This window comes from Phycomyces blakesleeanus (genome assembly GCF_001638985.1).
Source record: "Phycomyces blakesleeanus NRRL 1555(-) unplaced genomic scaffold PHYBLscaffold_23, whole genome shotgun sequence".
NCBI lineage: Eukaryota > Fungi > Mucoromycota > Mucoromycetes > Mucorales > Phycomycetaceae > Phycomyces > Phycomyces blakesleeanus.
The window spans coordinates 444299-465847 of record NW_017265156.1 but is presented as its reverse complement, the minus strand read 5'-3'; the positions used below and the strand labels follow the sequence as shown (position 1 = coordinate 465847).

The 21549-nt window shown below is 37.0% G+C and overlaps 5 protein-coding genes across 5 annotated transcripts; 3 read left to right on the top strand and 2 right to left on the bottom strand.

The window, feature by feature from the left end:
* Positions 1–1137: 1137 nt before the first annotated feature.
* Positions 1138–2034, top strand: PHYBLDRAFT_67054 (hypothetical protein; the record flags this gene model as incomplete). Its single annotated transcript, XM_018441730.1, has 4 exons — positions 1138–1325; positions 1454–1571; positions 1654–1716; positions 1855–2034. 4 exons carry the CDS (start codon positions 1138–1140, stop codon positions 2032–2034), a joined length of 549 nt encoding a protein of 182 aa, XP_018286991.1.
* A 2894-nt stretch (positions 2035–4928) lies between these two features.
* Positions 4929–13712, top strand: PHYBLDRAFT_67053 (Serine/threonine kinase hybrid; the record flags this gene model as incomplete). The annotated part of the gene is made up of 19 exons (XM_018441729.1): positions 4929–5080; positions 5147–5262; positions 5336–6159; positions 6257–6352; positions 6459–6907; positions 7173–7512; positions 7586–7610; positions 7707–8597; positions 8685–9267; positions 9418–9583; positions 9673–10605; positions 10670–10933; positions 10989–11081; positions 11154–11590; positions 11668–12309; positions 12405–13105; positions 13173–13327; positions 13384–13523; positions 13607–13712. The coding sequence occupies 19 exons, from the start codon at positions 4929–4931 to the stop codon at positions 13710–13712; spliced, it is 7113 nt and encodes a 2370-aa protein (XP_018286990.1).
* A 1879-nt stretch (positions 13713–15591) lies between these two features.
* Positions 15592–16923, top strand: PHYBLDRAFT_67052 (hypothetical protein; the record flags this gene model as incomplete). The annotated part of the gene is made up of 4 exons (XM_018441728.1): positions 15592–15727; positions 16011–16091; positions 16471–16619; positions 16666–16923. The coding sequence occupies 4 exons, from the start codon at positions 15592–15594 to the stop codon at positions 16921–16923; spliced, it is 624 nt and encodes a 207-aa protein (XP_018286989.1).
* Positions 16924–17321: 398 nt separating this feature from the next.
* On the bottom strand, positions 17322–18180 carry PHYBLDRAFT_67051 (hypothetical protein; the record flags this gene model as incomplete). The annotated part of the gene is made up of 2 exons (XM_018441727.1): positions 17322–17591; positions 17992–18180. The coding sequence occupies 2 exons, from the start codon at positions 18178–18180 to the stop codon at positions 17322–17324; spliced, it is 459 nt and encodes a 152-aa protein (XP_018286988.1).
* A 578-nt stretch (positions 18181–18758) lies between these two features.
* On the bottom strand, positions 18759–19465 carry PHYBLDRAFT_159998 (hypothetical protein). The gene has a single exon (XM_018434096.1). It carries the CDS (start codon positions 19414–19416, stop codon positions 18775–18777), a length of 642 nt encoding a protein of 213 aa, XP_018286987.1. The 5' UTR covers positions 19417–19465; the 3' UTR covers positions 18759–18774.
* Positions 19466–21549: the final 2084 nt, after the last annotated feature.

Sequence of the window (21549 nt, the reverse complement as noted above, 5' to 3'; positions counted from 1 at the left end):
AAACTTAAATACTGTCTCGTTCTAAATGACACGATTTTTTTGATGAGTTATTCTGAAGCAATGAATAAAGCTCGAGTCTTCTTCTTGTGGGCTTTTTATACCATTGGCTAATATAAAGTACGACGGTGAATTATGATTATTATACAACTGATTCGGTAAAGGGTAAACTTGTTGATTGAATGACATAACGCAGCGAACATCAAATCCGTAACACGTTAAGAAATTATGCCATAAATGTTTTTGATTTCATTAAATTTCTTATCAAATTGCGTTAATTCCAAAATCACTATCGGAATCACCATTCTTTCTCCATAATAATACACAGTACAACTCGACGCTTTTCACTATTCAAAGTCTGGTTTATTGGTTCTTACTTTTATAGAATGCCAGAGAACGAATATAGGTAAGTATAAGCAGAAAATAATTCGTTTCTTCAAGAACAGATAAATTCTACACGCAGAGAGATACATCTTACATATATCTGTACCCCATTCATAACTTTATCTTTCTCTTTAAATTAACATGTATCGCCTCAACAAAAACCCTGTACTATTATGAAAATAAACGTATCTGACACAGCAAGAGTTTAATTTAGTTTGAGCTCTTTTTTTTTGTGCGTAATGGTGGGGCTGAAAGTCAAGGTATTTTGTGAATTTTTGATACCTACATTTATGCTTAGAAAACTAAGACTTTTAAGCAGCCTACAAAATATATATTTGAGTGTCAACAATTTTTTTAAAATTTTTATTTTGTAAAACTTTGAGGTCTTCTTGTACCTTTTTATAAATAACTAACTTCCTAGTATTCTCTGTTATACGCATATATATATTTATTTGCCCATAAGTATCCTTTTAAAAATAAACACAAATTAGTATCTATGTTACTGATCTGCCCTTAAAAAATATTAAAGAATCCTTTGAGAAAATGTAAACACATTATTGGATTTGAAGTAATTTGTTTGCTCAAGACAAACAAAAGGCTCTTGCAAGATTGTGACGGGGATTTAAATCAGCACTAATTCCCACTTAATTTTTTGCAGTCCCAAACTATCTTGCAACCAAAACTAGGTCACTTTGGCATTTAGTTAATTTAACTGTACTTTACACACACATACACACACACAACACAGTTCATTCAATGACCAAATCAACATCTAGTCAAAATTCATCGCTTTCTCAGATTTTGGAGAGGTCCAGGCTTTTGGCTAGTCAAGTCAATCCTCAGGAATTAGCCCCATTGGAACGTGGCTTAAGTCAAATCGCAACACAATCACAAACCCTCAAAGCAAATAGCGCACCTTCAGGAAATGGTCTTGATATTAAAGCGTGAGTCATGTCATTCTTTGTCTGTATTATTATTATTATTACGATAATTATGATTAGTGTTGTTATTGTCACTATTTTTTGATCATTTACGCTTCGTCCCACATCTTGACTCATGCTTTGATAATTAGTCATTACTTTCTGGCTCAGGCAGGAGTTAACACACAAGTGCTGACTCGCGAATTAGGCACGATCTACCTTGGTGAACCTACTGAATATCGACAACCTATTAAAGATACCGATGTCGAAGTAATCTTAATTTAAAGAAATGTTTTTTTTAGTGGTTATAATTATGTATATTAATTGTATTATTTTTATTGCATATTTTTAGGGTTATTTTAAACAGAAGCGTACACAGACAATTGTCGATTTGATGGAAAGTGAAAAACAAGAGGTAAATACACACCCATATGTATATATAGGTATATATATTTATATATCCAAATAATTGGATTGAATTGAATTGAAATCTGCGGTATACCTGTGTCTGATTATCAAATAATAATAATAATAATAATAATTTCTATTGTAGATTCTTCAAGATATGGATAATGAATTTGATAGCGAGATTAGAGAAACTTGGGATGATATCCGGGTCCGTTTGTGTGGGACTGAAGGACAAGATGGCACAGATACTATTGATTCTGCTTCAGCGACCATGTTAAAGTCGAGACTAAATGTCCTTCAAACCAACCGTTTCCAAATGGATTAAAAGAGAGAGAGGAAGAGAGGAAAAGAAACGATATAAATTGTGGATTTACAGTAATAATATAAGGCTTCTTTTGTAAATGAATATATATATATATACATTGCTTGTTAATATCTATCAATGGATAATGTATTTAAGGTCTTTGATTAGCAAGAACATCGGTTGAGTATGTAGCTATTAAATGTAAAAAGAAATGTGGTTGACTGCAAGCAAGTTTATCTTTATTAGGAGAAAGATAATGGGGGGGGGGGGGGGTTATTATAAGGAAGATCAAAGTAAAACAAAGCAAAGCACCAAACTTCACAAAAGATCCTTTTCGGATCTGTACAGCCTCCGCCTTAAATAAACAGTTAAAACGATCGCCTATAAATTTACGATAAAATACCCAGATTTTTACCTTTTTTCTTTCTATTATTATTTTTATATCAGCAACGGCCGATCAATAAAACGCGGGTCAAAAATAATAATTATTAGGTTTTAGTGTCTGTTTTCTTTTGAATGTAACAAAAAAAAATTTAAGTAACGTAATAGTTCTCTGAATACTATTATACATATTATATAAAGCTAGAGAAACAAGTAAAGATAATTTCATTTGCACACCTATGCGATGTTTTTTTTCTACTTTCTTTCTGGAGTTGTTCATTATTCTTATTCTTGCTGATTTATTGTGTGTGTGTACTTTGATAAATTGTTATTTAATGATAATTCAAACCAATTTTTCGTTTCGTTTCGTTTCGTTTCCTTTCTTTTCTTTCATTTTCTTTCGTTTTCTTTAGCTATTTCTATATTTCTATATTATAATTTATTTATGTATCAGTATTCAAAATATATTAATAATCTGGACTATCTAGTCATTACCATAAACAGTCTGATCCGGCTGTAAAAATCTTATTAATCGATATAGTTTTTTTTGAAAAAAATTATTTATATGTGCTATTACTATCGTTTAACATCTGATATTTACTATAGAAAATATTGCTCTGATGAACATGGTACTAAAGACCCAGTCACCCTTGATTATATATATATGTATAAATGTATATATTTGTAAAAATCAAAAATCTGTATATATTCTAGAAAATATATAAAATAATAAATAGTAGTAGATTTTATAATTTTAGCCTTTTAATATATGGCATATATATAAAAAAACGTTTTTTTATTGTTACCAAAAAAAATAAGGTATATTTGAATATCCAGTATTTTCGATATTGATAACGGTGTTGTGGGTATGGACAAATTCAATAAATATCGATAAAATATCATAATTTCCTGTATTTCATATATATATATATTCAAAACAAAGATATACAGATTTATAGAATTGCTCGTATTTTATATAGAATTTATATATTTTGCCATGTTTATAAAAGTAGTAAAATCGGACTTGTATTGTTAGTATTAGTGTTATTGATTCAATTTTATGTTTTTTTTACAGTATCAAAAATACACGAACCATTTCAAGCTACTAGTACCAGTGTGGTGGAAATGGTTATTCATTACCATATTTATCTTTCTGGTCAAATTATTTCACTTTGCCTACCTACCTGTTTACCTGCCAATTTCATTTATTTGACTTATCTATTCCAAACATTTCCTCATAGAACAAGAACCCTTTTACAGGGTACCTCTCCACCCTCCTCTACCCCTTTTCTCCTTCTCCTCTCTTCACGCTTCTTTTGTCTTTAATCTCCTAACCTTATACTCTATTGATACCCTGTCACAAGCTAAATCAGAACATTGTGCCCATTAGCTGGGTGTTTCATCCACCTCTCTTTAAAATAAACTAAAAAAAAAGTTTAAAATAAAATATAAGAACTACCTTAGAATCTAATTAATTAACTGTAGCCTTTGATAGAATATTTCTCTATCACCAATCAATAGTATTTTCCTAGCATTACTTATTAGTTCAATTGGCCTATATTACAAAAGATATTCTGGTTACATAATACAATAGAATACAATAGGATATGAAAATGTGGGCACATTTAAGTGCCCAAAATAAATTTCTTTACCAGTTAGACCGACCCATTTCTTGGCTTCAGTCATCTAGACTCAATGTGACTTTAACAACTTACAAGACTTGTGTGGGACAGATGGGTTTGAAAAAATAATACAAAAAAGAAGCGTAAAGAAAGATATCATATTTGTTTAATGATGATGGCCTAGTTCCCCGATTTTTTTTTGGTTTTTTTTTTTTTGCTTGGCTAATTTCTCTCTCTCTTTCTCTCTCTCACTTCACACACACACACACACATACACACACATTTTTTCTATATTTCTCTATAGTCTTCTTTAGGTGAGCCATGCAACCCCATTGAGTTTCTTTTTTTAAAAAAAAAATACAAAAAAAATAACACACTAAAAAAATAGTCTATCCTTTCACTCTCTTTCTCTCTCTTTCTCTCTCTCTCTCTTTCACTTTCCTTCTCCTTCTCCTTCTCCTTCTTTCCCTTTTTTTTTTTTATCTCTTGCTTCCTTAACATAACTAGCTTTAACCAAATAATTCTTATTGATTTACCCTTGGTCTCTATCTTTTGTTATTGTCTTCGTTAAAAGCAACCCATACCTTTATTCATTGTATCAGTACTGAGGATAGAAATAAAGACAAAAAAAGAACAAGTTTTTTCTTCTTAAGAGAAACGCAAACCAAGTAAGTATTGCTTATATTGTCTTGATTCACTTTCTAATATTTTGCTGTCTACCAAAATAACTAAATAAATAAAAATAAATGCATACATATAATATAAAAAAAAGGGATACCGAGAAGCCTGTTTCGCCATTCGATTCTCGATTGGCCTGCTTTCTTGATTCAATCGCACTAAAAATAAAGAAGCTTTTTGCTTAATCTCTTTCTCTTTATTTCCTAGACTTCTTGAAGTAAGAAAGCTTTCACAATGTCGAATTCAGGATCTACCATCTCCTACAATGAGCAAACCAACTTTAGCGTAATTGGAGATAATTTGCAGATCCCTGGCTATCATTTCAAATCAGCACCCACTCCAAGTCTAGTTCATGGGGAAAGTATTGACATTATTTATGGCTACAGGTAAATATACAACAACAGCAGATATAAATAACAACAAAAGCCTTGACTGACATGCGATTTGTTTAGAATCTCCAACAAGAAGCCTGTAGTCGCAAAAGTATCTACAAACTCTCTCCGGCTCGAAAGAGAATTTTACATCATGAAACGACTCTACCAATTAACAGACGGCCCATCCTATTTGGGTAAGTTGAAAAACAACCTCACAAAAAAAGGCAATAACAATAGACTTACTATCGATCATACTTTACCATTCAGTGCGTCCACTCGAATATCTCAATCTACCGAGCGGACTAACTGTAGTTATTTATGCGGACGAAGGTCAAAATTACTTTGACAAGCGACGCTATTCTGATGAGACTGGCAAGAGTAACACCACAACAACCACAACTACCACAACTACCACTACCACTACTACCACTACCACCACCAACAACAGCAATCATAATAACCATAATAATCATGACGCAAATGATCTTTACACACATGAACAAAAAAATCACAACGACGGACGACGATCAAATCGAATATCAAACAACACTTTATCCGATACGTACTCGCACGGATTACAAACCGGAGTATCGACTGTAGAACCAACCTACGATTTGAGTACCTTTCTTCGTTTCGCTATCAAATGCACAGACTGTCTCGAATTCATTCACAGACACAACGTAGTCCATGGAGAAATCAGACTCTCTGCATTTCAATGGACCGGAGAAGACCGAAGTAGAGTAAAATTATGGAATTTTGGATCTGGATCAAAATCACTCGAAACCTATTTGACTAGCGAAGGGTGGCGCAAAACTGCCAATAATAAAGATTCCATGTCCATGCTAGAGAAAATTTTGGTCTTCATGAGTCCAGAACAAACGGGCCGAACGACATACACTCCTGATCACAGATCCGACATTTACTCTCTAGGCATAGTTTTCTTTGTAATTCTGACAGGTCGAAGTCCATTTGACGGAGGACCCCTTGAAATAATCAACAGTGTTCTCAGTCGCAAGATGCCTTTAGTAAACGATATACAATTCAATATACCAGAAGTAATCGCTCGGATCATAGAGAAAATGACAAACAAGGTAATAATCATAATAATCAAAATCATGATAATTGGTAAAAAAAAATGAAACCACACTCATAATTACACACACTTATATATAATTAACGCATCAATAGTCCCCAGATGACCGTTATGCCAGTGCTTACGGCATAAATTCAGACTTAAAAGAATGCCTAAAGCGCCTGAAGAGCTCCTCGGAGTCATCTACAGAGGTAACATATGTTCTTCTATTTATTCTTCTTTTTCTTACCACTAATACCCTTCAAAATTATATACTTACCTTAATATATATATTATTTTACCTCTTCATTTTGGTAGTCTGTCGGAATGTTTCCTCTTGCTGAGCACGATATTGCCTCTGTATTCACTCTCCCAAAACATGTGTATGGAAGACAAAACATGATCGTCGAGATGACTTACATAATTCATCGAGTTTCCGGAGTCTACAAATGTTTGCGCCATCGCGAAAGATCTTACGCCACAAGCTCTTCATATCCTACCACTGATATGCACCCAAGTAACAATAGTACAATAGAGTCTACCGAATCTGTGTCTATTCCGGAAGTTGTAAGTGCTACAGGCGGAAAGTCAAACGCTACACCAAGTTATTGTAGTGGGCTAGATGGAAGTGATGTGTCCAGTACTACTGGACGAACTATCTCAAAATCACATAAACAAGGCACAGAGATTATTGCAGTATACGGCCCTGGAGGTGTCGGTAAATCAACTTTACTGAGTGCTGTCCAGAATGTTGCTCGACAGAGTAGGTAGGTAAATCCTTGAAAAATTTATGATTTAGATTCTAACTCAAATCTCTACCTATTTACCTATTTACCTATCTATCTATCTATATATATATATATATATATATATATATATATATACTTATATATCCATATATCTATCAATTTTTATTTGTACTTGTATTCTTCTCCAAAATAATAACAATTAATAATTAATAACCAAACGATAATAATCATCATCATCATCATCATCATCATAATCACAATCACAATCACAATAATAATCAAGCTATGTGGCTATGACAAAATTTGATTCTCGTCACAAAGTACCTTATGGATGCATACTTCGATCACTCTCTCAAATCTTACAACAAATCTTGTCAGAATCTGGAGACGAAATTGAGGAATTCTACAAGCATCTCCAGACAAGTCTTGGATCCCAATTCTGCAACGTCGAACTTTTAGCCAATCTTGTTCCAGAACTCAAACCACTCCTTGACCCAAAAATTAATTGCACCAAAGAATCCTTCCAAATCGTTCACATGGACAATGTTGAGACTCGCGTACGGTTTCACAATCTATTTGTCGAAGTCTTTCGATCTCTAACACATTGGCGTATGGTTACTTTGGTAAGGTGTACTTTTGTTTCATTAATTTGTAACTGTTTATTAACCAAAAATTAAATAATTAAATAAAAAAAAGTTCTTGGATGACCTTCACCAAGCAGGTAAGCTTATCAATGATATTTAACAAACGTATATTATTTTTTTTAAAAAAAAAACTAATAAAATTATATTATTTTTCTTAAAAAAAAAATACACAGATGAGCCTTCGTTGGAGCTTATACAATCCCTAATCACCTCAAGAGTCAAGATGTTACTATTAGTTACTTACCGTGATCAAGAAATTACCGAGAAGTTAGAGAGTATTCTCAAGTGTGACCTGGCTACTATCCATTACATGAAAATCGACGCACTCGAATTCGACTCTCTGGTAGAATACATAAGCGACGCATTGCACAGACCTCACGACATTAGCCGAGAATCTGTTTTACCCTTGGCTGAAATTGTATACAAAAAGACTCGAGGAAATGCATTTTACGTATCACAGCTGCTCTTGGCTCTCGAAAAAAAGAAGTTGATTTTCTTCAACTGGGATGAAAACGAATGGGACTACAACATTACAGATATCAATCAGGCTATAATGTCCCCTGATGATTCGGACCAAGATGCTGAACTCGACATCGGCTTTCTGGTCGCTAGACTACGCGAATTACCAATGGATGGTCAGCGCCTTTTGAAGTGGGCATCCTTTGTCGGCGACAGGTTTTCCTGGAATACTGTCAAGCATTTAATGATCACTTCAGATCAAGAATCAGAATTCTCGGACTCAGACGGCGAAACAAACGAATCGCCAAAACATCCGAATATCGACCAACCCCTTCATCCACTCCTCGAGAAATCTAATGTAACGAACAGCGAGAACTCGAGCAACAGCTCAAATAAAGATCACAACCAGAAAAAAAGCGATAGTTCATGGAAAAAAGATCCCATAAATGGGCTCCAGGCTGCCATACAAGAAGGGTATATTCTTCCTTTAGAAAGTGATGAGTTCAAATGGACTCACGATCGGTACTCACAAGCAGCTATGGAGCTTGCAAATCCAAAAACACGAGAAAGGATTCATTTTAAGATCTCACAGTTTTTAATACAAGGTAAAAAAAAAATTAACAACGCTAATACTAAGAATATATAATAGCCAAGTTAATATGTTTGTTGTATTTTATTTAAATATTTTGTAGAGAACAAAGTTGATTGCTTTTTAGTGGCAGACCATTTATTGAAATGTATAGATTTGATAACTTCTATACAAGAAAAACATAAATACATGAGAATCTTTTTGAGTGCAGCAAACAAGGCACGATCGTCTGGAGCACACTCAATGGCATTTTCCTACTACATAGGAGCTATCAAATTACTAGGAGATGACCCATGGAAAGAAGAATCCTACCCAGTCACCCATTATATCTACGTGAATGCCGTTTCTCTCAGTTGGATTGTAGGCGAATATGAACACACCGAAAGTCTGCTAGAAGAAGTATTTAAACACGCAGTCGGTTCTCTCGATCGAGTGACGGCCTACAGAATCAAGCACAAGTATTACTTTGCACGCCAAATGCACTTTGAAGCATGTAACGCTCTCCACCAATGTCTTTCCGAACTCGGGGCTGAAAAAGTAGAGGGAGGAAATACGCGCGAAACCCTTTCCAAAGAATTTAATGCGGTCAAGGAATTGATTGCTCAAAAGGGAATCGAAAAAGTGATGCAAATCCCAACATGTGAAGACGAGAAGCTTATAGCCATAATGAGTATACTTGAAGAGTTGTAAGTTTTTCTTTTTCTTTTTTGGTTATTTATGTTACTGTGTCGAATCTGGCCCATCTATCATACACACACACACACACACACACACACAACACTCATTTGTTTTTTCTTATTATTGTTTTTTTAAAAAATAATAATAATAATCTTTAGATGCACTGTAGCTTATTGGCTTGGAAATCAAACCGATATGTTTTACTTGGCCTGTAGAATTGTTCACCTATCCTTAACAAAAGGGATGGCATCTGTGTCTGGTATTGGTATGGTCTTTATGGGTATATGCGCCGTCCAGGCATTTGAAATGTTTGAATATGGAGAGGTATGGCCATTGAAATATATATATATATATATATATATAAGTTATGCACACACACAAGATAAGCTGAACTAATACAAACGAAATCATAGGAACTTGGTGCAGCTGGAGTTTCCATAACTGAAAATCATGGAAATAATGCAGAGAAAGGCCGGTGTATCTTTTTATATTCTAATTTCTTACTTCAGTGGAAATATCACTACAAGGAATCTCTGACATGGTATCGCTCTGCCCTTCGTCTATCCTTGTCTGGAGGAGAGCGTATTTACGCCTCATTCTCACAGCTGCACATCGCAACTACCATGTTCTTCGTGGGAGAAAATCTATCAGAGTGCTTACGAGAGGCTGAGATCTGCTTTGATGACATACACAGCTGGTCATCTTCTGTAGACAGTAATATTCTAATAATGTCTGTCATACGAACTATCAAGGCACTTCAAGGCCACACATTCAACGATAACGCAGTCGAAATATTTGACGGAGATGATGGATTTAACGACGAACATTTTGTAATAGAGAGCTGCAAGCAAAGTGCAAACCCTGCTGTTCCGATGAACTGGTATGACTGCTTCCGTATGATTCCTTTGGTACTCTATGGGCATTACACCAAAGCAATCGAAGTTGGATGCGCTATGCTCAAAGGTATCCATAACCATCCATTACACCGCCACACGCGCCTCATGTTGACCTTTCTGTCACTGGCCATTCTGGAAAAACTTCGATCTGAAACCGTGTCTCCCGAGGAGTGCACTACTTTACTTGATCGTGTACGGGACAATCAAATTGCTCTCAGACTGTGGAGCTCTCACAGCATTATCAATTATCACGCGTGGTATATTCTAGTAGATGCCGAACTCAAAGCACAAAATAATGATTTCCCCAAGGCAAGCATGTTGTACGAAGAGGCCATTAACTTGGCGAGAGAAGGAGGCTGGTATCTAGAATTGAGTATCGCTCATGAATACGCAGGTGGTTTCTACAAGAGAGCCGGAATGAACAACGTTGCCTATGGGTTCATTAAAAAGGTAAGAGTACTTTCGCGTACTTTGTGCGCGTGTGTTTGTGTAGATATTTATGTGTTTATATTAGGCAATCGATCTTTACATGAGCCACGGGTCTTACGGAAAAGCAAGGCACTTGGGAATAAAATTCAATGAGCTTCTGAGCCTCTATGATGACAACCGACACGAGACCCAAGATGTGGGTATCCAGACAGACCCTATCCCATTTATGGGTCCGCACAACTCTTGGAGCACTTCTTCTTTGGAAAACACCAATCCTGTAAACGAGCCTTATGTCTCGGAAACAATTCCTCCCGTCACTACAGAACAAACATTGCTGACATTGGATATCGTAAGTTGAAAAATACTACATCACATCAATTCGCTCACACTTGTATATTTCTTAGCTTGACATGGCCTCGATTCTAAAAAGTTCGCAAGTTATGTCCTCCGAAGTCAAATTCGACGGTTTACTAAAGTCAATGATGTCAATTATACTGGTACGTTTCTGGTTTTTCTGTAACAGACACTGTTTGTCCCTAATTTTTGTGTGTGTGTGTATGTATGTATAGGAAAATTCAGGTGCGGATTGTGGTGCAATTATTGTTAAAGAAGAACGTTACGGTGTGTATGCATATGGAAGTCAGCAAGAAGGATCCATGACTTTTGACCCACCGCGCCCTCTTTCCGACGATGACGATTTAGTCTCCAATCGTATAATCAACCACACTATCAACACTGCCGAAAGCATATTTATTCATGATATTGAACAAGATCCCCGGTTTGCAGTCGGTCCCTGGTTCGAAAGAGCCGGAGCAAAATCTGTCATATGTATGCCGATTATCCACAAGGGTTCTATTGCTGGTTGTCTATTCATCGAAGGATCTAGTGGCATATTCACTCAACGCCACATAACCGTATTGAGCTTACTCTGTCAGCAAATGGGAATTTCGATAACTAACGCCTTTTTGTTCAAATCAGTTCAGAGAGTGACTATGGCTAATATGAGGTAATACATATATATATATATATATATATATATAAAAATCCAAATTGATATGTATATTAATATTCATCATCTATCAGAATGATTGAGATGCAAAAACAAGCCCTTGAAGATGCTCGAAAGAGTAAAGAAGCAGCCGTGAGGGCCACCCGACTACGGGAAATATTCTTGGCTAATATGAGCCATGAAATCCGTACCCCGTTCTCTGGATTCTACGGCATGATATCACTCTTGTCAGAGACAAATCTTGACACAGAACAGAGTGATCTAGTCAGGACAGCAAAAGAATCCTGTGAAATACTGCTGCAGATTATTGATGATCTGCTCAATTTTTCAAAACTACAGGCTGGAAAGGTTTCACTGGACATATCTCCAGTCATTCTCGAAGATATAATTGTGGATGTTGTGGAGATGTTGGTAGCAATGGCCATTCAAAAGGAGATTTATATCAGTTACCAGGTCGATGACGATGTTCCTCCTGTGGTTATGGCAGACGGAAATCGCTTGCGTCAGATCTTTATTAACCTTCTAGGAAACGCAATTAAGTTCACTCACGAAGGCGAGATCAGTATTCGTTGCTCAGTCAACAAGAAAAAGCCGCACTCAAAATGTGATGATAAGGTCGATATACTGTTTGAAGTTATAGATACTGGCATTGGAATTAGTGAAGATCAGCGCAAGGTTCTGTTTGTCCCATTCTCACAAGTAGATGGCAGCACTACGTAAGTTTTGTGTGTAAATATCGACTTTAATAGTGTGTGTACTCAAATCAACTTTCTACTTGCAAATCAAACAAAAAAAAACACACGCACAAAAGGCGTAAATATGGTGGCACTGGCCTTGGTCTATCAATCTGTCTTCAACTTGTTCAGTTAATGTCAGGTTTCATTGATGTGTCGAGTGTCCCAGGAAAAGGGTCCAATTTCTTTTTCACTGTAAAGTTAGCCAAAGCTCGTGACCAAGATGGAAATTTGATGGTGCCTGCGCACGTCAAAGAGATAGATGAGACTATGCGTGCAATTAGACATGTCAAAATACTTGTGGCTGGAAAATACGAGTCGACAATTACCATGATTCGTCACATGTTGCCTGGTATTCTTGTCGACGGTGTAGATTCAGTTGAAAAGCTTTCTCAGAGATTGGAATCAACGCAGTACGATGTTGTGGTCCTTGGGTTATTCTTGACAAAAGAGTTTATGGAGTCCAAGGGGTGGATTGAAGACATAATTAAGAATGTTAGAAATGGCACCCTGATAATAATGAACTACCCGAGTGGAATTGTATCTGAATTGCACCAAAGAGGCCAATGGGTTGAGCCAATTACAAAAGCACTTCCTCCAGAGTGTATTAGAATGGCAGTTCCCTTGAGACGTAAGAAGTTGATACGAACAATTGCAGACATTATGGACAAACACTCGCCACGTCGGAATGTGAAGGCAATTAAACCAAAGGGAAGTGATCTCGTCACGGAAGAAGAGCGTGCTCTATACAAAACGATGCATATATTGGTAGCAGAAGGTAATAAACAAGTGGGTTTGGGGTTGGATACACACTTAACATATCAATAACACATTTGTACTTGTAGACAATCCAGTTGCTCAAAAATTGCTGTTTAAACAGCTTACACGTTTCGGTTTCCAAGTCGAATGCGCCAATAATGGATTAGAAGCTGTAGAGGCATGGACAAATCATCCTACTGGATTCTTCATCATGGCTTTTTTTGATCATCATATGCCAAAAGTAAATCTACTAGACGAAATTTCTTCATAGGGCTAATTTTTCTTTAATTACTATAGTGCGATGGAGTGGAAGCTACTAAGCGGATACGAAAGATAGAGGAAGAAGATGGTCGAACGAGCCGATTTCCCATCGTCGCCTTGACGGCAGACGTTCAAGAAAGTGCAAAAGAAACCTGTATGAATGCTGGCATGGACGGGTAATTGTCTTTCTCTTAATGCTATAAAAAAAGAATATCTTTTATTTATTTTGAATCCATCATTTCTAATTTCTAATATTTAGGTACCTAACAAAGCCACTCAATCAGAAAGTGCTTGCAAGCACATTACGCCAATATTGTTTTACAATGTCTAATCTAGCTGGAGTAATTAGCCCAATTCTGAAATAGATGAACTATAGATTTAGAGTTTAAACCTATTGATTTGCTTCTCTTATACCGCCATTGAACATAAATACCCAACTGTTTTATTGATTGACATTTCTCTAGAGACATTTTGTGTCGTTTTTGTCAAGAAGATATCTCAAACTAAGGGTAGTAATTGTCAATAATTGTTTATTATTATTATTCTTTCTTTATTTAGTATCTGTATATACACAAAAAATAATAATGAAAATAAGAATCAATATCTAGATTCTTTAATTACGTTTATTGCAATAGTTCTTGGGTTCTAAATTAGGGCTATATATATATAATACCTATATTCACACCTAAGAATTGTACAGCTACAATAGTGATTTAACCTGTATGAAACTTGAGCCTATAGATATTATAATCAGATTTTATTTTGTCTCTAAAGAGCTTCTTCTTATCATAACCATAAACAAACTATCATGAGCAGACATATGCCGTCTTACGATGCTTACCAGAATTTGAGACACATGCTTGTTTCATACTGTCTTGTCTTATTTTGCATGCCAAGGCACTTGTGTATTCTTCTGAATGACATAAAGATTGCGAAATACCGCATGTTGTCGTATCACATTAACTAATGCATACATTTCTTTAGAGATATCTTGTGGATTTGACGCGAACTTATTTAGACTTTGACGGTTAAAGCAAACAGTGCAAGAATTCTGTAAAAATTAACTATCAAGACCTTGATTTGCAAGTTTAATTTAGATATGCTCTTTACAAAGCATAAGGAATATTCCTATTTTATCGTTCATCTACTAAATTAAATCCAAAATATTTTATTTTAAATATTGTTATTAGTATATTTTTTTCCTTTTTGAGATCATGCATCGATTGAGACCAGTAAAATCCACAAAGAAGCTAATTTATGTTTGAGACCGAGTACGATATTTTTCCCGAGAGTTCCTTTATTTTCCCGTAATCCAATAAAGATATTATGTCCATTTGTAGTACAATTATTTTTTTAAGAATAGAAATAAAATGGGAGAGTTGGGTGAATTAAAGATAGCATTAGGTGCTCGTCACCACCTGTAAATATATCGATATCGAAAATTGAATGTCATCTCAAATATCCCAAAAGGATTATAACCTGCTTTTTATTCTTGTCTCGTTTTGGAAGAGTAAATATAAATACTAAAATAACTAATTTTTCTCCTAGTAATCTTTTTTTTTAAATATCAAACCCAAAAAAAGAGTGGTGGTAGTTTAGATTTCCTTTTTTTGACCCTGATTATTTTGAGTAGATGTATTTTGTAACTTCAAAATCGTCGATATCCCTTTCCTTTTTGAAATTTTGTTCCCTTTTGGGATCCTGATTATTTTGAGGGGTTTTATAGATTGGGAACAAAAAACAGTGCTTAAATCTTCAAAATTGAAAAATTTCCGGGTGGTGGCGAGCACCTATTCTAATAAAAGCTTATATAAATTCTGTGAGTTAACATCGTGACAGCCAATAAAACAAAGAAAGCAAATCAATAACTTTTGGTTACCATATTACTAGTATACTATATATTCTCCAATACCTGTATTAATTATCTATACACCTTCAAAGATTGCTTATTGCTATGTTTTAGGTCTGTGCACGGACTTTAAGCACTAGCCACTCGGACCAGTAATATATTTCATGTACTATTTTTTCTGACCAGTCAATATTGTAATTAGGTCTCACGCAATTCTCACAAAAGAACAAATAGACAATTATTAACGCAGCTTACCGTGCTAACTATATACTGCTTAGAGAGACTTCTATAGTGTAACAGCTGTCCTACAAACCTGGCTTACATAAACTTGCTGTCAGAAACACGCATAAAACGACGCTGATAAAGACAATTTGGTTTTTGATAGCTAGGATAACATGTATTGGAAATGGAGCACAGAGGGGTACTTTTTGACGCCATTCAATATTTTCTTTATTTTTTTATATTCCTTGTATTCTGTTTACAAGTTATATTACAAGAGTTACTTGAATTGTGAAATAGGCTACCTGTCACGTAATATACAATGCAATAGCTAATTCATAAACCAACGTTAATATGACTTTGAGGCCTATTTTAACCCTACATTTTATTAATATATTAAGATTAGTATAAACACTGTATTTGAGATAACAGAGTATCTTACATAAATAGTTTATAAATAATGGAAAGAACATTTCAGAGTTCACAGAATCTAAGAATACTAAAATCCCATAAGGCCTAACGATTCTTTAACTTTACATATAGAAGTTTATTATAAAAAAGTTGTACTCTACTATGAAAACACTATAGGGAAAAGGTGGTGGTTCTGATGGTGATTTTGGAAAGTATTATAAGCATTTACCGAAATCTCCGCCAGAAGCACTACTCATTTCCCATAGTAATATATAATATACTAGAACACTGATAGTTGGCGATTATGATAAACATTGATTTTTGTTATAGGATCTAATGAAATAATTACTTTATAAAATACAGCTAATAACATAGGTATGGTATGGATATAATAGATATCTAAGCCTTTATTGTGCTCTGGCAATATTTTTCTGTAACTTTTAGAGTAAGAAATTCTTCCAGTACAGCTATTGGGTGGGATGTTGTTGCTAGATGCGATCTAATACATCATTAACAGTCAACCGATAACTTCTTTTTTAGTAAGAAAAAATATCACTAGTGGTGCATCTACTTTTGAATCCAATTCTTTTTAAAGAAAAATAACTGGCTATAATATCAACAAAAAAATTGGAAATACCTTGTAGCACTTGGACATTACAGTGATCCCTCGATAATTTCATGGTACTTAGTTCCCCTCTTGGCCTTGAAATTATCGAGAGACCAATGGACTCTTTCTGTTCGAATTTCGAAAACATCTACTCCAAAGAAAATAAAAGCACATAGTGGTCGAAAAGTAAGTTCAATAAATCAAGAAGGCACAAAATCAAGTTATGGATCAGTTGGACGAACGTGGAGTGAAAGGCTTCCGTCTTGTAATGGATAACAGAAGTATTCATAACGTAACAACACTTGCCGAGCAGCGTGGATATCAGTGGGTGCATCTACCTCCCTACTCTCCATTCTTGAATTCAATTGAAGAATGCTGGGCCAAGATCAAGGCTGGCTGTCGAAGAAAGCGTCTTAGGATAGATAAAGCTATCACACAACGAATTTTCGATTCTGCTTCCTTGGAAACGCATACCGATATAAAAGGCTGAATTAACCACTCCTTATCGTTTCTTCCTTTGTGTTTGGAAAGAGTGCAAAATCTTTAATACAAAATAAAATCAAACCAGTTTGCTTTCAATCTGAAAAAATGCTATATACGAAGTTTCAACATATAAGTGTAATTACACAAAGATCACGACCTTGACATATTCATTTGCAGGTGCCAATTATCCATCAGTCTTTATGATTCAGCATCTTACTTATTCATTATTTATAATAGAAGGACAATCTAGATCAATTGTGACAGAAAAGCATTGATGTATCATATAACTGCATTATTTGATTAATTATGAATAGATGTAATTTTATTTGTAAATAAAATATAAATAATTCTTTTTGATCTCTTTTGAAAAAGCCATTTAATTCTATAGTATTTTATAATTATTTTTCAAGTATTAACTTTATAGTCGATACAATATGAAACAAAATTTATTCGCCGTATTTTTTGTTTTTTAAAACCATAGCATAAATGACAAGGAGATTGCGACGATAACCGGATTTTAGACAAGACTTTTAGTTCATACGAATACTTTGTTCTTTTTGATAGAGTCAACGAATTTAAGTTTCTTTGCTTTGATGGTGGTTCCATGGGTAATTGTTCGGGGAAATCCAGTTCATCCGATGACTTTGAAGATTCCGGATCATCTACAATTCTGACCTTTACTTCATCATTGTATTGTATGTCTTTTTCACAAATTCGTCAAAACTTGCTGGGCGTTTCATTTGAGTTAATCTTATCAAGAATACTTCGAAATAAGCGCTTGTTCGTTAAGTATATCGTTTCCACAGCCAACTGAAATTATTGTTAATATGTTTCCTGAGGGTATAATTCCGCAAACGCGATTTGATAAAGTAGGATAACAGTCGGGCCTTTAGAATAAGTATGGGGATGCAAAGACAGTTGTTGCTCCAACAGGAAGAGTGACAAGCCAAACAGGGAGTTCATGAGACATGAATGATAATCGTTGTCGGGAATGTTTTCTTTGGATATGATGAAGCATTTCTTTGTCAAAATCAAAGAATAAATCGTCAATAACCATGGATTTTGTTCAGATAACCATGTGGAAATCCAAAATTAGGCTAACATGAGAAATTTTGTTGGTACCAAACACCAATACCACTGGGAGAGTGTGATAAGTTTTGACAGCATTCAATGAATAGATGACAAAATGTTGAAGGGGCAGATCATTGGTGGTGTTTTGAACTTTGATCAGCGCTAGTAGGAATGACAAAGGTAGATTGGACATGTAGAGAACATTACATCTTGAATTATTCCAATCGCCATCAGCCAAGGTTTGTTTTAGTATTTATTGGTCATACAATACATACAAGTGTTGAGTTGCAGAAATATATATAGTGCTTTGCGTTGAAGCCGGCCAATAATTTTTTTTTAAAAAAAAAGAGGGTTACAGAAATAGTTTAATTACTACATTTGTCCAGCCTGCACAGTTCTGTTTCTGACATTTATATTCTAACAAATATATCTCATGCTACGGTAATGATACATAAAGACAATGCAATTTTAGGAATATATTACCAAGTTCTCTGTGCTGACAAAATATAAGTATTATAAATTCCTTAATATCATTTTTAGGCTGTAGAAATATGAGCTGAAATGACCCTTTTTTCGGGTTGATTCCAGCTCATATTTTTTTGTATGGAGCTGTGACAGGCTCAGATTTATTAAAGTTCTCTGAATGAGTAGGGCAAAAGAGAAAATTACAACATTTGTTTTGAGGGTTTATGGGGGTTATTTGATGTTTTTGGCTTTTTGGTTTTTGACTTGTTTTTGTGTGATTTAAACTTTTTGTTTTTTTTTTTGTTAAAATGTTAATGTGGTGTTATGCGAGGGAAGAGTCAGCGGAGTCAAGCTCGAGCTCTGAGCAGATGCGGGAGATTGATTTCCTAGCAGTGGCAAGAACCAAGGAAGGTAAAAAGGGAGCAGAGTTAAAGTGGAGTGCCCAATGGTGGTCCCAGATAGCAAGGATGGTCAGTCCGAAAACCGAGGCGGCTGGAATACTGGGGTTCAGCGTGGGAGGGAAGAGAAAGGATGTGAATGCCGAGGAAAGTGCAGAAGGTGGTGGGACGGTGCCGAAAAATTCTAACCAAATGCCTAACCACACCGCAGATTTCAAAGGACAAGAAAGAAGAAAATGCTCTTGCGTCTCGATTGACATCTGGCAGATATTGCAGAGAGGTGAAGAAACAGTGAAGGGCATAATGTGGTGCAGAAGAGCTCGGCACGATAGTTTGTTGTGTAAGCCGCGAAACCAAACATTACGGGCCCGGTGAGGAAGTGCGAAAGACCAGAAAGAGTGCAGTTGGCGAGGGCTAAGATGGGGGCTAAGTGGTTGAGCATTAGCATGATGATGAGAACAGGTCAGCCGGTAAGAGCGCGTGGACAAGCGTGACCAAGGTTTGCCGAGGACCAGAGCAGAGATGAAGGGATCAAAGTCAAAGGGGGACCCATCTCGAGGAGGCATATCCAAATGTCGCGATTCTAGGATGAATGTAGGAATACAAGCTCTGAAAAGGATAGGGTGAGCCACAAGTGAACGGTCGAGAAGTCTTTGCAGGATACGATTAAGAGTGATAAATCGAGGAAGAGGTCTAGCAGGGGCAATGGGCATCAGGACGTCCAAATTATGATCAATTTGGTATAGGTGGTTAACCTTCAGGTCTCGCCAAGATTGTCGGTAGGGCGGATGAGAGGGAGGGCTATTAACCATGGAGGACAAGGGCAACATAAGGCACGTGGATAGATTCGTGAGGACGTCGTCAAACTTGTGCGGGAGGTGGTCCATGGCCTTCAGGACAAGATGAAGAGGCGAATCCAGTGAGCGATGGGTGCGAGGTCTAGAGTCTGGGAAGATCCAAAGTAGAAGGGGATCACAATCCGTATTCTCAGTGCGAAGGAGAGAAGCCATCCATTTGGGGACCAAACCACGGGGACCCAATGGGTTCTGGATTATTGGCTTGAGCCAACGAAGCTGAAGAGCGCATTGCTGTGTAATCGGGTCGAGGATGCCAAGACCACCTTGAAAGCGAGGAAGGCAGAGGGTGTCCAAAGCAATGGGGGGGAACGAACGGAAGCGGAAGAAACGGCGCATCAGAGTGCGTATTTTTTCGAGAAAAGAGACGGGGAAGGATACTACGCGCAAGACATGCCAAAGTTGGGCGAGAATGAGAGAGTTCATGACAGTGGCACGGCCGCGGAAGGACAGGGTGCGTGAGCCGTGTAGAATACAGCTATTCTCAATCTTAGAAAGAAGGGCCTGGCCAAATGAGTCTCGTTGGGCAATGGAGGAGAAAATTGGATATCCCAGATAGCGAAGAGAAGAGGAGGAGGTCCGGTCATGCCAATCCGTAATATTGTGGGTCCGTAGATGTGAGGACCAGTCTGGCAGGGGTGAGCCCGAAAGTGAAAAAGCCTGCGTCTTGTGAAGATTTACGCGGGCGTTGGAAGCCGCAGCATAGGTGTTGAGGTGGGTGTGGAGGCGAGACAACTGCCCTGTGTCAGAAAGAAAAACAAGTAAATCATCAGCGTACGCAAGGAGTTTGATCGGTGACAGAGGAGAAAGACCAGCAGGAACAGATGGTTGAAAGCCCGAGAAGGACTGGTCATGGATCACTCGTCGTAGTAGAGGCTCAAAAACTAGATTGAACAGTATAGGGGAGAGAGGGTCCCCTTGGCGTAGTCCCCGAGATTGAGGCAAAGGGCGCGAGAGGAAGCCATTCACATTTATTTGCAATTTAGTAGAAAAGAAGAGGTTAGAGATCGAGGTGACAAGAGAGGAGGGAAATCGAAAGTGTGTCAGTACTTGGCGAAAATATTCCGGATGTACTCTATCATATGCTTTCTCCTGATCGAGGAGAAGTCCAACACCAGCTGATCCCTCCTTGGCGGCTTGTGCCATGACCAGCCTGGTCAGCATTCCATTATCGGCGATGAAGCGACCCTGAACGAACCCTGTCTGGTAAGGAGAGACAAGTGAAGTGACCGTGGTAATCATGCGAGCATTCAGCAATCGGGTAAATACCTTGGCATCGGTGTTGATCAAGGCAATTGGGCGCCAGTTCTTCAAAGAGGTGAGATCGCCCTTTTTTGGGAGCAGGCAAACGCAGGTGGATTGCCAGGATTCCGGAAAAATGCCTTTTGATAGGGCGTCGTTGTAGACTTCCGAAACCAGATCACCACAGACTGGGTGGTCTAGTATCAAGCGAAGGATCTCGTAGGGTAAGCCATCGGGACCGGGACTGCTAGAGGTTGGAGTGCGCGACGCACCAGAGCGAATAGTAGACAATGACAGAGGACGAGTGAGGGCAGTCTGCCGACTTTCTGACAGACCAAGGTCAGAAGGCAGGTGAGAGAGCAGGTCGTCCAGAGCAGATTGGTCGATAGGGTCCGGGGTATACAAGCCTTCATAAAAGGCGGCAGCTGCTTCGGTCATCTTTTCGGGGGTGGAACATATTTCGTTTGTTGCAGGGTGGCAAAGGCTGGCAATTGACTTGCGTGACTGACGAGTGGCGATGGTGCGCTTGAGATATCCAGCAGAGGTCTCACCTTGTTCCCGCCAGTGTTTCCCAGCCCTAAGGGACATGATCTCCACTCGTTC

What these genes read in the sequence shown, in the direction of transcription:
- PHYBLDRAFT_159998 (XM_018434096.1), bottom strand. Translation starts at nt 19,416, where the DNA reads ATGCCTCCTCGAGATGGGTCCCCCTTTGACTTTGATCCCTTCATCTCT.